The sequence below is a fragment of the Nyctereutes procyonoides genome, unplaced genomic scaffold, assembly GCF_905146905.1.
Source record: "Nyctereutes procyonoides isolate TBG_1078 unplaced genomic scaffold, NYPRO_anot_genome, whole genome shotgun sequence".
Classification (NCBI taxonomy): domain Eukaryota; kingdom Metazoa; phylum Chordata; class Mammalia; order Carnivora; family Canidae; genus Nyctereutes; species Nyctereutes procyonoides.
The window spans coordinates 5,868,643-5,885,678 of NW_026575045.1; the positions used below are offsets into that span (position 1 = coordinate 5,868,643).

The 17,036-nt window shown below is 39.3% G+C and overlaps 1 protein-coding gene across 4 annotated transcripts in view; it reads left to right on the forward strand.

The window, feature by feature from the left end:
- Positions 1–17,036, forward strand: part of ARFGEF3 (ARFGEF family member 3) — a 175,425-nt gene that overhangs the window by 59,752 nt on the left and 98,637 nt on the right. Inside the window, exons 5-8 of one of the 4 annotated variants that reach the window (XM_055324697.1) lie at positions 866–934; positions 9,687–9,818; positions 13,322–13,444; positions 16,924–16,966. In XM_055324697.1, coding sequence (XP_055180672.1) covers positions 866–934; positions 9,687–9,818; positions 13,322–13,444; positions 16,924–16,966 — 367 coding nt within the window. The remainder of the gene's footprint in view (positions 1–865; positions 935–9,686; positions 9,819–13,321; positions 13,445–16,923; positions 16,967–17,036) is intronic. The other 3 variants (XM_055324698.1, XM_055324700.1, XM_055324701.1) reach the window with 3 other exon arrangements.

Consider the following 17,036-nt stretch of genomic DNA (forward strand, 5'->3'; position numbering starts at 1 on the left):
AATCTCGGATGGTCAGTGAGAAAAATTCACGGTGTCAGAAGTCAGAGGACAGGGAGAGTCTCGCCTCTTAGCTACGAAATTAGAAACAATTTTAAAAAATGCCACAGAATTTTATCAATCTGTTCGCTGATAGCTCTGCAAGTAGGATGTGAAACATTTAGAGGTTGTTAAAGGTCTTTGCAAATGTCATCAACTCATTGTCTTGTAGAATAAGAGTCATCTGAGACTAATAAATAAGTAAACTCAGAGCAGCATCTGGGGGAAGTTATAGGAGGGAAGAGGAAATTGCCTATTAAGGAATTTCTATATGTTTTGGGGATCCAGGAAGGGGACAGGAACAGGAAAGTACAATGACAGGTGGGCAGATCGCATGGTAATTCGGGACATGGAGTCAGATTACTTGGGTTCAGATCTCAGCTGCACAACTTGTTTCTTGTGTGGTCTTAGGTGGCTTATTTAATCTTAGCATCGGTCTCCTTATCAGGGAAATAAGAACAATCATCACATTTATTAACAGTATTAACCTAGATCATTTACCCACCATGCGTAGCGCTGAGCCATGTTATTGGGTAGACCACCTCGAGTTGCTGAGGAATGCTGTCTCTGGCCAGTCTTGCAGTGGCCCTTCTCTGGAGGAAGAGGGTAGGTCCCTTTATTATAGTATTAGTCTCTATTTTATTGGGCAGTGTGCAGCCACTCGTTAGAGAGCAGTGAGTGGCATGGGAAGAAACATGAGATAAAGCAAAGAGCAAAGGAGTCATAAAAACAGGGCTGCACAAATGGTATGTGAAACCATATCTCTGTTTATTTCTACACTTTTAACCCCTTCTCTTTCCCTTCCTCCCCCACATCCTGGTTGCTAAAGGTTTTGCTCTGCATAACCTACACCCCAACATTTGACCTGAATGGGAGCGCAGTACTGAAGATTGCCGAGGTGAGTGCCCGCTTTCACCCGCCTCCGCCCCCTCCCTGCCCTCGAGTGCTGCTTGTTTGGTGCCTGCTGGCAGCTGCCTGCCCCAAGCTGGGAGAAGTCCCTGCTGGAGTTGAGGTCCAGCAGCCAGCAGTAGGGTAAACCCTTCTCTGATCATTACCTTAGGGAGTTTCCACTAAGGAAATGATCTGTAGGAAGCAGGCTGTGGACTCCATCAGCCTTGGTCATTATGCTCTGCATGCTTTGGTTTGCTTCATTTGAGGTTTTAAAATGGAAATAACAGTACTGGTTCTCCCCACACTACTACACCTCAGTGTTGCATCTCGTTTTGCTTTCTGAATCTGTTTTTCTTAAGAATAATTTAAAAGCATTTGATTTTTTAAAAAAATGGTTTTTAAGAAACCAGGTAGGAGAGTGAGAGAGAAATTTACTGATGAAATTCCAGGCTCTCCACCTAAAGCCCGATGAACACATTTTGTAACACTCGTTGGAAAGCCTTCTCTTTCCCATCTGTGTTGCAGGCTAGGGAACTGTGCACCTTCCAGAACTCCTAAGAGTATGTCCAACAGAATTCTTGGCTTCTCGAGTGCCTGGCAGATGCCTGTGGCTTTTGGAAACGTCAGCATTCCAAAGCTATACTTTAATACTCTTAGAATAATTTTCTTTCCATTTCTTGAAAAGAGTATCTTCAGAATTCATGTGTTTTGACAAGAGTACATGTGTAGACCTCAAACGGGCAATGATATTCTGAATTCTGAAATTATGAAGAAAAAAGAAAGCTTAATAATCAGTGCTCATGGATATCTATCTATCTATCTATCTATCTATCTATCTATCTATCTATTTTACAGTAATGATCACCATTCCTTGAATATACCAGGTAGATACTTAGTGTCTTGAACATGTTTTCTTTTTTCTTTTTCTAATTATTGAGGTATAATAGACAAAAATTCTACATATTCTAAATCTACAACTCCATGTTTTGATATATATACACATTGTGGAATAACTACCACAATGAAACTAATTAAAACATCCCTCAACTCATATAGTTAGCATTATCATGAGTAGTATTTATATTGGCCTATACCTGTGCTTTTTATGGTGTTGTGTGGCATTAAAGAGTGAAAATTAAGAGAAAATTATTTTTGAGCACATTGAACATTTTTATGTGTCTGTGAAAAGAACAAAAAGCAATTAGCTGACCTCTCACTACAATGTAAATTCCCAAATGTGTATTTATATAGGTAGAAAGAACACTTGTCTTTAACATATTTATATGTTTTACTCCATATAGGTAAAGAAATAGAATATTTTTTCAGTTGATTTTTAAGGGACACCTATGAATGTTCTCATTATTTTCATATTCCCTTTTTTGTGTGTAGGTGGTAAGAACATTTAACATGAAATCTACCTTCTAAGTGTAGGATATGGTAGTATTAACTACAGGCACTGTGTTGCTCAGATGTCTAGAACTAAACTTTATACCCATTGAATAGTAACTTCCCATCCCCCCTTCCCTTCAGCCCCTGGCAATTACCAACCTAGTCTCTGTAGGATTTTGACTATTTAAGTACCCCATATCAGTTTTCTTTTAAAATGACAAGTGTAATTTCTGGTTACAGCAAGAAAGCATAGTGGCCTGTTAGCCCTTTGGCATGTGAAGGATGAGAAGGGAAATGCAGCTGTTCCTGCCTAGCCAATCTCCCTGCTGATGGAGCTGAGGACTGTGGTGGAGGGGGGTGGATGGATAACAGGTTGTTCCAGGACCTTCTGGGGGGTGGAGGGGAAGTGCTGCCAGAGTTCCAAGCTACCTTCCAGAGGAGGAGGAGGAGGCTGCCTTTACCATCCTCACAGAAACCAGTTTTCGAATGAGAATCTGAGAGATTCAAGATGTCATCCCTGAAGAGTGGACACACATGGCCGTGAACCTCCCAAGTTAAGGCTGTTTACTGAAGGTATCTAGAAATCAGAGTAAAGACTCAGCAGGCCTTTTCAGGTAGAATAAAACATCAAAACATAGTGGTCTACCAAAACCTGTAAAGGAAAACCAAGTGGTTTTTTTTTTTTGTTTTTTGTTTTTTGTTTTTGTCCTTTGGAAAAAAAAACAGAAAGATCTCAGCTCCAAAGCAACATAAAGATAAAGGCGCTCTGGCTTCGTGGCAAGAAGCCCTGGCTCGGGAGTAGCACTGTTTGGATGTAAACCCCAGCTCTGCTGCCTCCACCCACCTGTGGTGTTCTTGGCTACCTCCCTGGGCCTAGCGTCTGTTCTCTGCTGAAGCCACAGTGGTAGTGTGGTTGTACCATTTGGACAAGGAAGGTAGAATCCACGGAAGAAGCTGTTAGTGCGGATCTAGCCACACAGTAAGCCCTTGCTGCTGCCTTGGGGGAGTGGCAGGTCCATCACGATGTCCCCTGGATAACGCTTTTCTGGCCAGGACCCTGGCAGGATGGGGCATCCAGCGAAGCTTCCTGAGAGAACAGTAACTCGTTCACGAGCTCTCCAGCTCTTCATGTCCTGCTGTGGCCCTCTGCAATCCCTCAGTTGGGGAAGCGTCCCCCATGCGATAGGAGCATGAAGGTAGTGAAGCCGGGGTCAAACCATCATGGAAACGTGTGTTGCTTCCAACGCTGGCTTGAACTTTATAGTCCATGAAAAAAGCTTGAGATGACATTCCCTTGAAGGAAGGACTTGATGAAAATCTAGAAAATAAATATCTCATTGTGTATTTGATGGTGGGGCCTTCCACTGGAGCCTGCAGGCCCACTGATGAGGTTCTCGGCCCTTCCCCTCCGGCAGGCCCACAAACACACTCTTCCACTGCCCCGTTCACAGCAGGACGTGATTTCGTCTGCAGTTCTCCTGCTCCTCACTCCATCTGACATTCTGCTCTGGTCACTGGACATGTTGGAACACTCCCCAGCGTAGCAGGACTGTGGAGACTGCTTGGTCACAGGTGTGAGAATCACCATCTCAGCGTGCCTTTGGTAAATGGCAGCATGCAGAATTGCCCCCCTGGGCCTAGACAGCAGCTTCAAGAGAGTAAGACTCCAGCTCTTTTGTCTGGCTGGTCCATGGGAAGGACATTCCCAAGGCAGTCTGATGACAGAGGCCGAGTGATCCCCGAGCATGACAAGCACCACAGATGCTAGGGCCAGAGCTTCACACTCTGCTGCACTGCTCAAAAAGCCAACAACAGACACACCCTGGAGAGTGCTCCTGCTGCTGAGAAGAATAGTGGACATTTATCCTGCAACCCATCAGATTTCTATGAGGTATAAGTTCCATTTCCAGGCCCTCCCATGGCCATTCTCTCCGAGCTGGTAATTCTGAGGAGGCATGACAATATATCCTGTCACTTGTTATGGTGAGAGACAAGTACATAAACTCAAAGACAATAATGTATAGCTGTCCCTCATATTTATTTAGCACTTACTCTGTGCCAGTCACTGTTTTAAGAGCTTTACCTATAGTAAATCTTATAATCCACACAATACCATGAAGCAGTATTATCCATATCTGACAGATAAGACAACTGACACATAGAGGCTCACCAACTTCCCAAAAGTCAGAGAGCTCAAAAGTAGTGGACATGGGATGCAAGACCAGTGGCTGTGACTGAGCTTCTACTCTTCGCACTGTGTTGCACATGCTGTCACCACCTTGGTTGCAGAAGGCCCACCTCATGGGGGCTCTTATGATCTCCTCTGTAAATAGTGGAACCATCAAAGAGGCTTCCCCCAGCTTCATCCCAAACCATGTTCAGGAAACAATACCATACAGATCCAGTGTTGGAGTTAAACTAATCCTGCCTTTTGTCTTTAAAACATGTCTTTTGATTAAGAGTAATATATATATATGTATATGTATATATATATATATGTATATATATATGAGTATAATATATATCAGTTGACTACTAACGGTGATCAAAAATCAGAACAAGGGGCAGGGTTAGGTTCCTATATAAGGCTGGCCATTTTCAGTAGTTACTTGATTAGGTTTTGGCTTTTTCCTCTTTATATTCCTGAAACTGTTATCTATGGGAGACTTACAGTCACCAAGCTCTGGAGGCCTTACTTTTACATTGGTGGTTCTCATCAAATGGCTGCACATTAGAATCACCTGGGAAGTATTAATGAAAAGAAGATGCCTACGGATGCCCCAGAAATTCTGAGTTTTTTGGTCTTGGGGGATCCTAAGCATTCACATTTTGTAAAAGTTCTCCAGCGATCCTGCTTTAGAAGCCAAGTTGACAACAACTACTCTGATGACTACTCTTCTCTCCTACCAACCTTTGCTGTAAAACCATGTCAGAATGAGCCATGGTACTCTAAAACCTCAGACTGTGGTCCACTAACCAGATGCATCAGCAGCACTTGGGAGCTTATTAGAGATGCAGAACCTCAGGCTTCACCCCCAGACCCATGAGTAAAAGTCTGTTTTCTAATTAGAGCCCCCTTGTCATGGCCTATGACATGGGCCTATCCAAGTTTAAGAATCAGTGTCACATGTGTCAGCATACTCTCATTTTAAATGATCCAAAACCCAGGCAAGAGCTGCCTCCGTCCCCAAAAATGGCAGCCTACCAGCAGCATCCCCTCTATGGTGACCCCTCGGTAAGTGCAGGCTTTTGATTCTCCTATCCCTCTCGCTCGTCCTTCATCTCCTGGAAGATCACCTCTACACTTTTCCCTTCCCATTTGTCAGTGCTTCCCATGTATCAGGTGTATTTCTTATGCTTTAACTGTCTAATCTGCTACAGAGCTGTCTACTGTTCCTTCTGAAGCCATAGGCCCACTGTCAGCCTTTAAAAAGGGGGAGAATGCCTCTACCCCATTCTGTAATTATGTAATCTGGCACAGGATGAGCAGATCTATTTATATGAAAAGCATAGCAACAATTTATAAATATAAGCATATGGATCAGTAGTTGCAAATACTAGATTATTAGATGAATAATGTATAGACAATTTAAGAAAGAATAATAGTAGAACCATCTGAAATCATTATTTACATTAGCTACACAAGAGAGGAATAAACATTTTTCTCACTGGCCTTTATGGTTCCTCAAATTTGCAAAACAGCTCAGAGCCTCTCAGTTCTCACCAGAGAAGTCACTTAAATTAATTTTCAATGGTTGGTGGCAGGCAAAATAAAACCCTCTCCCTGTAAGGACATCCATATTCTAACCCCTGGAAACTGAATATATTAGATTATATGGCAAAGGGGAATGAACTTTGCAGATGGAATTAAGACTGTTACTCAGCTTTAAGTAAGACTGTTTTTTTTTTTTAAGTAAAACTGTTGATCTTAAGATAGCATCAACGAAAAGAACTATGTAAGAAAGTTATGCTGCCACAAAAAAAGTTATTCTGTAGACTTAAGCGCAGTGATTTTGTAGATTTTCAGGTGCTTCTCACCTGCTCATTTAGCCTTTGAAAATCTGCATCTTGGCTTTGAAAGCAGGACATTCTAGCCTAAAACTAGTGCTTCGCTCCTAGAAGTTTTCTTACTTGTATCTGGACTTTTCATAAAAATAAGTAACTTAACGAAAAAAAAAGTTCTATTGTCACTTTTGCTATAGCTTGGGAAACTATTTAAAAAACACCTTAAAATCAATTATTTAAAACTCCTGTGGAAATGTTGAGAAAGAATCCAGACATTCTCTTCTTTCTTACCCTGATGCACATTGACTTTTACTCAAGAACAGTGTTTACCCTGAAACCTGTTGATCAGGAAATGGGGATGTGTACTTAACTATGAAAAAATGAGCCTATTTCCCCAAGGCACTGTTGAAACTGTAAGAGGATCATTAAACACGTAAAATGTAAATAAAGCCTTTATTTGTATGTCTATCTTTAACTTGTTTAATTAAATTGTAATAAGGAAAGTTTTTCAGAACATAGTTTTCCATGATATAGGAGGAATAAGAAAATCATCAAATTTAGAAATGGATCATTATGAAATATGTAATATGTGTTTTCTGTTCAATTTCATGAATAATCAGAAATAAAAACTCTCTATGGATACATAATACTTCTCTTAATTGGTTGAAAACTAGACCAAGGTTTCTCTTAGTATGAGGCCCAATTTAGCAGATCTGCTGTTGAGTTTTCCAAGAGTAGTTACTTTAATATTGGAAAAAGCTGTAGGAATAAAAATTGCCAAGGACTTTGGATAAAGGAAGAAGAGAAGCCAGAGCTAGAAGGTCTGTAGAGCGAATTTGAAAATGGTTAATGTTTCATTGGAAAAATTCAGGGTATATTCTCATGCCTGCTCTAGGCTCCTCTGTGGGATTTTTCAAAATGAAAAAGCCTTGTTGATCAATGTGTATTTGTTGGTTTCCTTATTGACTTATGGGAAACTTCCAGTCTTTGATCTTGTTAAGTTCAAGCAAAGTCTATCTCAAAGACCATTTTTTTTTCTTTAAGATTCTTAGTTTTAGGGTCCTGCCTCTTTGACTCCATCTATCCATCTATCCTTCAGTTGTAAAACACTGGTTAATAATAATAACCAACTAATAATAATGGTAGCTGCTAGCCACTGTGTCCCTAGGGTATGTCAATAAGTAGTGTCTTTTTTTTTTTTTTTGTACATTCTCCTCTCATCTTTCCCACAACAAAGACAGATAAAGAATCCCAAGAAAAGTGAGGATAATTTGCTTGTCCAAGTTTCTACAGTGAGACATTCAAATTCAGACTTTTTATATTTCAAATATGGGCTGTTAACCACTATGGTATATTGCTTCCTTGCTCTCAGCCTTTAAAAATGTTGGTAGGATCCTGCCATCATAATATTGGCAACCAACTGAAATTCTTAGGAGTCTTATCCACCTTGGCTTTTTACCACAATGCCTAGTTAGAAAATGGCTGTATGGTGTTTTCACATATGAAGCAGCAGTATTGGTGAATTTTACGTTTTTTGTGACCATAGATTCAAGTGACTGTTAGGTTTATGCCTCTTTCTTGGGTATCTTTATATATCGATACTCAGTTTATATTTTATGAGCATTATACTAGCATCAGATGATCTAATGTTTTTATGTTTCTAGTTTTATTTAGTATCACTTGTTACCAAAGGGAATTTAAAACCATGAAGGCTGAAGACCTGCTGCCAAATATTCCAATTCCAAGCCAAATGATTCTAGTTGTCACTAAAGGATTTTTTTAATTGGGCTGACTGCTAACTCCTGAGTGTCCAATGATTTCTTCTCTCTTTTTTTTTTATTAAATGTAATAGCATTATTCCTGAGACATACAGCAAATAAAATATTCTCTATAATTAAGGAGCAGATTAGTCTGCAGATAAAATCCAGAAGAAAATGCATAGGTGACCCGGTCAGTTTTTCTTGGAAGCATCTTGTTGGTTATGTTCTCTCTAAAACTGGGAGTAACCCCACCTCCTGGCAAGAAAATTGGTCAAAGGAGCCCAGATTATTGTCTCAAATTGGCTGAGGCCTATGAAGTAAGGAAATCCTGTTCTAAGGAGTGTCTCCACTTTTCCTTCTGGAAACACTTTCTTTCTTCCTTGTGGGCCTGTTTCTTTACTGACCCTGATTTGATTCCTTTGAGGTGTCTGTTCTTTGGTTATTTGCTGCCGGGTAGGCTTTGAGCAAACTAGTCCTTTTGCAAAGACTTTCCACCTTTCTCTGGAATGTCTGACTTACATAGCTCTTGAAGAATTTATTTGGAGTTAGAAGACATGGAGAGCAGTGCAGAGATCCTCTCTACTTCATTTTGGGCTGCTTCACAGGGCAAAGGGTAAAGTTCAATAGACCTTCTGTAGACTAAGGTGCAGGAATTAAAGGGTTGAGGCCTCTTAAGGCCATTTTAATAAGCCAGCTTAAGCCAAGAAGAATATGAAGAGGAGGAGAGAAGTCACAATCAGAGTTGTCCATGTATGCTTGGACACCTTAAACATTTCTAAAAGGAAAACCAACAAATTTCCCAACCTAGCATGATAGTCAGACTTACTTACACACGTTTCTTAGGAATAATAAAATAACTTCAATTCACTCTGTATGTGTGTGCACGCAACCAGCAGGAACCATATGATGAGGTGCCCTCTGTCACATACCCACCTGTTACAGCAGTTCACCTAGAAATGGCTTGGCCACTGAATTGTCATGATTCAATGTAAGGTTTAGGTTTGTAGTAACAATCAAAATTGGTTTTGGTTCTAATGTGATCAACAAGCTTTCATCATATTCCCTATATAAAAAGACATTTCTTCTGCTTCTTGTAGCTTAATCTTTGATCTCCTGTTTTTTATCACCATAAATTATTTTTCATCTCCATAAAGATTTTCCAGTTGAAAACATATAGCTCTTCTGTTTATGGAACTTGTTAGTGCTCAGTATCATGCACTGTTTTAACAAAACTGTGCCACCAGCCCTGTTCAGATAGGAAAGAGAAGGCAAATGCACGGTTCAACAAAGTGAACATCATATCCACTTTGCAAAGATAAACAAATTTCTTTTGTGGCAGCCGCTTTAAAATTTGTTATCACTTTGGCCAATGTTATATGTCTATGACATTCTACTATGCTGCTTCATACTTAATAATGATTCTACCCCGGTGATTAATAATAATGATTCTTAACCTCGTACTGTTATTTATTGGTCTCCTTACTTGTTGATACTACTGACTGTTGTTGCTTGTGTATGGCTTGCAGACTTGTGTTTTCTTGTTCTTTTTCCTTCTGCCTTTTGGATTTGTTTTGCTTCATTAACTCTTTGTGGTTTTGCCCTCAGCTGTGTCTAGCATGCCATAAAGCTGGACGTCCAGAAATGCATGAAATGGTCAAAATGTCCATTACGAAACTCCTCACTGCCCTGTGTCTTCGTGCGTTCTCTGGAGATCAGGGGCCTGGGGCTTTTCACAAGGTATTTGACTTGGCCCTTTGAGCCTCTGGCAGGTACAGAACTGGGACTTTTAAGTGTCAGTTCTGCTCTACGAAAGCAAAGGGCATAGGGAGGTAGAAGTGCCATTGGAAGTACTGCAAGAAGAAACTGAGGAGCCTCTTCCCAGAAACTCAGCCTGCCTTTGGACTTGGTATTCTCTTACCTTCTCTGATTCACTGTGCTCATGTTAGCACTGCTCCAAGATAGAGGCAGAAAAACATTTATGAAGTGAAAAATCACTGGCCTAGAACACAGTGGTCAGGTTTATCATGGAAAACCTAGCTCGAGGACCCTTACTGGTTTACCAGTTTATTATTATTATAGCAAGTAGGAGAAACTTTTTGTTAGGATATGTCAAGATAGCTGATACAGCATTTCTTTCTGTGAACTTAAAAATAGTGATATTATCAGGTATGTGGTCATTTTTATATTTAAAAGGATACCCTTTTGGGGGATCCCTGGGTGGCTTAGCAGTTTAGCAGCTGCCTTTGGCCCAGGGCATGATCCTGGAGTCCCAGGATCGAGTCCCACATTGGACTCCCTGAATGGAGCCTGCTTCTCCCTCTGCCTGTGTCTCTGCCTCTGTGTGTGTGTGTGTGTGTGTGTGTGTGTGTTTCATGAATAAATAAATAAAATCTTTTTAAAAAAGGATACCCTTTTATCACAATATTTACACATCCAGCTTTAGCAGAATGAGCTTCTTAGATTAACACTCTTTTTTAAAAAAAAGAGTTTATTTATTTATTCATGAGAGGCACATAGGCAGAGGGAGAAGCAGGCTCCCTGCAGGGAGCCCGATGCAGGACCCCTGGATCATGACCTGAGCCAAAGGCAGACACTTAACCACTGAGCCACCCAGGTGCCCCATTTTTTTAAGTAGGCTCTACACCCAGCACAGAGCCCAACTTGGAACTTGAACTCATAACTCTGAGATCAAGACCTGAGCTGAGATCAACAGCTCGGTACTTAACCAACTGAGCTACCCAGGCACCCCAGATTAATACCTGTTTTTTAGGGTTTCCTTTCCCTTTTTTAAAAATTTAAATTCAGTTTGTCAACATATAGTATAACACTCAGTGCTCATCCCATCAAGTGTCCTCCTTAGCGCCTGTCTCCCAGTTACCCCATCCCTCCACCTACCTCCCCTTTGGCAACCCTTTGTTTGTTTCCCAGACTTGGGAGTCTCTCATGGTTTGTCTTCCTCTATAATTTTTCCTCACTCAGTTTTAAAAACAGAGTAAGCATGCAATGATTCACTCCAAGTGTTGTACACCTGGTAGAGGCAACTGAACAAAAGAGGTAGTGGTGACATTAAAACTCAAAGAAACACATTTGGTATTTAGGAAGTTCTTGCCCATATACTGAACTGTATGTATTACATAAACTCTAGTTCCTCGTCCATGCTTTCTTTCATGGGTCCAAAGGGACCGATAAAATTTTTGAAGGGAGGTTGTATAGCTCCTATAGCTCTCCGTACGTAAAAGAATCATGCTTATATTGAGCATGAGTTCAGCTTTCAAAATAGCTACTCTTTCATCTTTAATACTTCTAAAGCTTCAAAATCCCCCTTAAATTTATTTTAGTGCTCAGAGATCTTAAAGATCAGCAGCTATAAAGGCTTCTGGAGAGTATGTAGGATTTAAAGAAAACTGTTAAATTTTGAGGCACGAATAGTCCTGCTGTGCCTAATTACACTACGGAGAATTTGTTGCATCAAAATGAAACCCTGTACTCATTTGGATTTATTTCCTGGGTTTGTGCATCATTTCATGACATGCCAAGTATAAGCCTTCCAAGATTAAGACACTTTTTTTTCTAAGTATGTATAATTTGTGGCTTCAGCTACATTATAATCCATCATCATTGGAGAAAATGAATTCAAAACTTACATGCCCTTCAATGGTAATTAGAAAAATAAATATTTTGGAATTTTCTTTTTTACATAAAAATGAATTAATCTAAACCAACTTCCAATTAAATTTATGAGTTTTAAATGCTCACTTGGACTATTCAGCATCCAATAGGAGATAAATTAAACTGTTGGAAAATATTTACTTTTTTCATCATTAATTTTACCAAAAAGGTTATGACAAGCCTGACAAGAAGTTCCAGTGTAGACAGTAGTGGCAACAAAGGTTAACACTTAGGATCTCTCCCATCTCACTTCTCATCCATCAAATTAAATTTGTCATTGAGGTGAGAACACTTTATTTTTATCGTAGATAAACTCAGAGTTATTCCTAGAAAAATAATTTCAGTACATTAAATCCCTTCTTTTTCTTTTTGTGGGTCTAAATATAGTTAGCAAACAGGAAAGGATGGCCTACCTTATAGAGGGAAAATGCAGTAAATTTAAAGGGCACATTTGTTGTTATGCCCATCTCCATTGTTTCCAGAAGAATTAAGAGACAGTAAAATCTAAAGAGTCCCAACATTAAACATCATCAAAGGAGGGTTGGGCTTGATTTTTTTGGTTTGTTTTGGTTTTGTTTTTTCCCAAATTGGGATTTCTCCATGCTGCAGTCATCGGGGAGTCCTCTCAGGTCCAACCTGATATTCAGACTTGCAAGACCCCAATAGGCCACAAGTGGCATTACATCTGCTCAGCAGATACATGACAGGGAAGAGAGGCAGGGCCCTGGCAGGCATTTCTCTGTCACAGGAAGGATTCCCTGCCTCTGAGCGGTTCAGAGCCAGTCTGTGGCTCTCAAATGCCAGCCTCAGAGCAAGAAGATGAAAGCCACCCCGGTGGGTGCAGTCACCTTGGCTGCCGAGCCTCCATGTTTCAACTGTGTTAAGGAAGTGGAATGTCCTTAACGAGTCTGTGAACAGAACTGGCAGACGTCCCTCAGAGGATGTGAGCAACAAGATGCGCCCAGAAAACCCAAACCTTAACTTCTCACCAGATTTTTAAAGTCCATCCACATTGTTCTCAATTTAGATGCAACTTAGAAATTGAGAGACACTTTCACTCTAAGCCATGCTGCTTGGTAACCCAGCCCATGGTCCACCTCTACCAGGATTCCAGAAGAGCACAGCCAGAGACTTACCCAAGATCGAGCTTGTTTATAGTGCAGGAGAAAGGGATTCAGTAACCCTTTCCCCATAACTCATAACTCAGGAGTGAGTAAATTCTGTTCCTGTTTGGCCATGGCAGGAGGTTTTCCTGATTAACTTCCAGCCCCCTGCAACTCCTCTCGGTAGAATTATTTGGCATATCTAAAAATCACTAATTTGCATTCTCCAGTGATGCTCTGGGTAAGTTCTAAGAGTGGTAATCTTTAGGAAAAGGTTACTTGCCTGGAGGCTTAAAAACAAATTTTCAAGATTTTAAATATTTCTAGTACTCATTGATAATTAGTCCTCAATCAGGCTGACTTTCTACTTCAGAGAGATTTATTATCCTCTCTGGTCAATTCCAAAGCATGTCGGTAACCAACTGATACCCACAGAGCGTGTATGTTGCTATCTTATTTCTTTACCAGGTGTGCATTGAGACTTACATATGTAGCTGTCACCAGCGTAGTATAAACACTGCTGTGCGGGCAACTCTGAGTCAAATGCTGAGTGACTTGACTTTACAGTTACGACAAAGGCAGGAAAATACGGTGAGCAGCCTTGGCGGTATGTGTGTAACTGCATGCTGTGTGTCCCACATCCCAGCTCCCTCCCCCACTGCTGCCCAGGCTGTTTCCTACTGCAATAGTAGGAGGGGCTTGCTTGGTTTAGAAGAATGTTTATTTATACAAACTAAGCTCCTTAAATATATTTTTGCCTGTTTAAAGTTTTCAGAGTCCTTTTTCCTTATGGCTCCTATCATTTTCTAGTCATTATTTTGTGATTCACTTTTGTTTTTTAATCATTTTTTTTAACTCAGATTGAAAACTTTTACATAAAAAATATTGTGTTGACATATTAACTAATACTAGAAGTAAGTTCAAAATTAGGAAAAACTAACAGCAATTAATTACATGTTTGAGGTGTAGTGTGTGTTTTTCTTTGTTAACTAAAAGATTGTGCCAGTAGGTCTTCCCTCACGTGCTGGTGCCATAAGGGTGAAGCTCAGTTTGCCTTCTCTCTGTCATTGAAGGCTATTGGAGCTTATTGATCTAAATTTGAACAGATTGTCTAAAATGAGCGTTCCCGGGGAAAAATATAAATGTAATTGGCTTCTCATATATTTTATCTTTGGGGAGTGTTAGTGAAGAGATGATTCTTCTTTAAAATAGGTATGTGGGGTTTTTTTATCTGCTTCTGAATAATTCAGATTAAAATTCTTTTAAAATTTGCAAGAAGTATTCTGAAATGAACACTTTATTATTCTTTAAAATGGGAAATCTCAGTGGTAGTCTGAAATACGTCAGAAATTAACTTTATAGAAGTTAAGATCTCATTCAACTGAAATCATTTCTAATTTTTACCTTCAATTATCTTCTAATTTTTAGAGTTGAATGAAACCTTAGGGTTTACCTAGTCAAATTCTTTTACCCTTCATTTTACAGATGAGGAAGATGAAACGCAGAGAGGTGAAATTGAAATCTGAAATGCATGAGCTTATCAGTGAAAGAAAGAGCCAGAACTAAGCACCTGGGGTCCTAACCCCTGCTGTGACAGACAGGGTTGAAAAAGCAACACTAATCTGAAAAAGCAAATACTGATATATTTTTTTTAATGTTTGCTATGTCCACAGCCCAAGTTTCTATTAAAAAATTGTTTTGTCTTGAGATGCTATTTCCTTAGGTTACCCTTTGTTAAAAACTACTTCATTTAAACTAGCATTTTGAATATGGTAGCCTGGAAATAGTAGTTTAAAAGAAATTCAAATTATAAATAGAAATTATAAATAGAAATTCAAATTATAAATATATTATAAATTATAATACAGAAAAAAACACTTAAGAAAAAACATTAAAGCACATTGTAATAGAAATAAACCTTAAACGTTGAAAATCTTATATTAATCATGTACTCACACTTCATCCTTACTAAATGGCAACGTGATGAGGTAATATAATACTAATGGTATCTTCATGTTTTAACATGAAACACTTAAATGAAACTTTGTAGTATCAAAGTGATTTTTATTGTATCCCTTTGCTGAATCTTTTTAAAATTTTAAGTAGGAGAATATTAGGTTTCAAGTAAAATGACTCAGCCTTTTAGCTCACATTGCTCTTCCATGAGACAGGTAACAGGTAGAGAGCTATAGAGGTGTGGACCAAACCCAGAGTATGCAACTATTGATCACGGGGTTACAAGTTTGAGTCCCATGTTAGGTGTAGAGATTGGTTAAAAATAATATTAAAAAAAAAAAAAGAACTTAGAGGGTTGTCTGCCTCTGTGTGTGATACTATGTGTCTAATAAGCCCTCTGGTCCTGCTCATCACTGACCATCTGGACTTAACCCAGCCTGAGGCAAGATCCCAAATTAGGTGGAAAACTAGTATTTCCTGTCATTTCCTTTCTATTACTCATGCAGTCCCCAGAGATGCTTCCATGTCCCAGAAAAGTAATTCTCAGGATGCTAATATTTGAAGCATATGTGATATCTACTAGAGGGAGACATAAGTTTTGTCAGCTAAAAATGGTAATTTTTTAAAAAGCCTTTGAAGGGAAGTGGTCTATAGGAATGGTGAGTTTCATTAAAAGGAGATTGTGAGTTCTCTCATGGCGCACCTAGCATTACCTAGGAAAGATGTGTAATGTGTGGCATGACCCATCATGGGAAAGAAAGAATCATGAGCCATGTCACAATTAGGAAGACTTAAATACAATGGAAAGAAAATAAATCTAGAATGCAAAAACATTAACATGGAATGTACAGTTGATCTTTGAATAACACGAGTTTGAACTACATGAGACCACTAATATACAGATTTTCTCCATAAATACAGTAATATATTTTTTCTTCCTTATGGTTTTCTTAATAACACTTTCTTTTTTCTACCTTACCTTATGATAAGAATACAGAATATATTACATATAATGTATAAAATATGTGTTAATTGACTTGTTTATATTATTGGTAAGGTTTCTGGTCAACAATAGGCTCTTAGTAGTCATGTTTTAGGGGAGTCAAAAGTGACACACAGATTTTTGCGTATATGGGGTGATCAGTTCCCCCAACTCACACATTGTTCATGGGTCAACTGTATCATCAACCTAATGTCTACCCCTACTCCCAGGAGATTATGCAATTTGATTTTGTACCATCGGGATCTTGGAGTTATTATCAGACTTTATTATTGAATTATTTAGATGATGAAAGCTATTATTAGATTATAAGTTACTAATTTCAAAAAGCAAAAATGCCACACGTAAATACTTAGGGGGAAGGTGGTAGTGTTTCTCCTGTTCTCTAAATATGATTTAGATGTTTTTCCTCCAGAAAATGTTGTTCTACACTCTTACTTAGCCACTGCTGAGTTGTAGACATTGACGTAGGATTTCAGTGAATGCTATGGAAGCAACTGAGCTTGCAAATTGATGAACAGAGAATAATAAAAATATGCCCCTGTAACAAGTTTAAACAAGTTAAAACAGTGTCCTGGGATGATTTTTATGTCTGGTAGTTGATTAGAATGAAAATGCCCTCTTCTCTCCCAGTGCTCAGAGGTAGGGAGACCGAAGAACCTTTCTACAGACCTGTATTTTAAAGTTCAGGAACCTGATCCTTCTTATTACTAAGAATCTGTGTTTGTTAGGTGCCAGTCAAAGTGTTGTCTGTGACCTTGGGACAAACTATCTGTGCAAAGGTAACTCACCAGTTTACGCAGGGGTAGCTCCAAGCCCTAGCTAAGCACCCTGGAATCATACAGTGTGTAAAGGACTTAAACCTTTGTGAAGATTGCAAACTCTTGAATGAATATTTTAGGACCTGATGAGCTCAGTTCCAGACATCAGAGTCTTTTCCTAAATACCATGAGTAATGAAATTCTATCAAGACCTGGAGGGTGCACTTAGGAGAGTTAGGTGAGCCCAGAGCACTCAGAATGACATTTGTTTCCTAGAATTTTCCATTGTCTAAGAGTCCGGGATTTTTGTGCGCAAATCTTCTAATTGTCCTGTGGTGTGTCTCCCTTACTAGATCATTGAAAACCCGGATGTCCCACAGGAGTTCAGGAATCAAGGTATTGGATTTGATTTTTGCTAGTTCAATTTAAAAACCAGGTAGAAGGATGCATACTCTGTGCTTGGCGC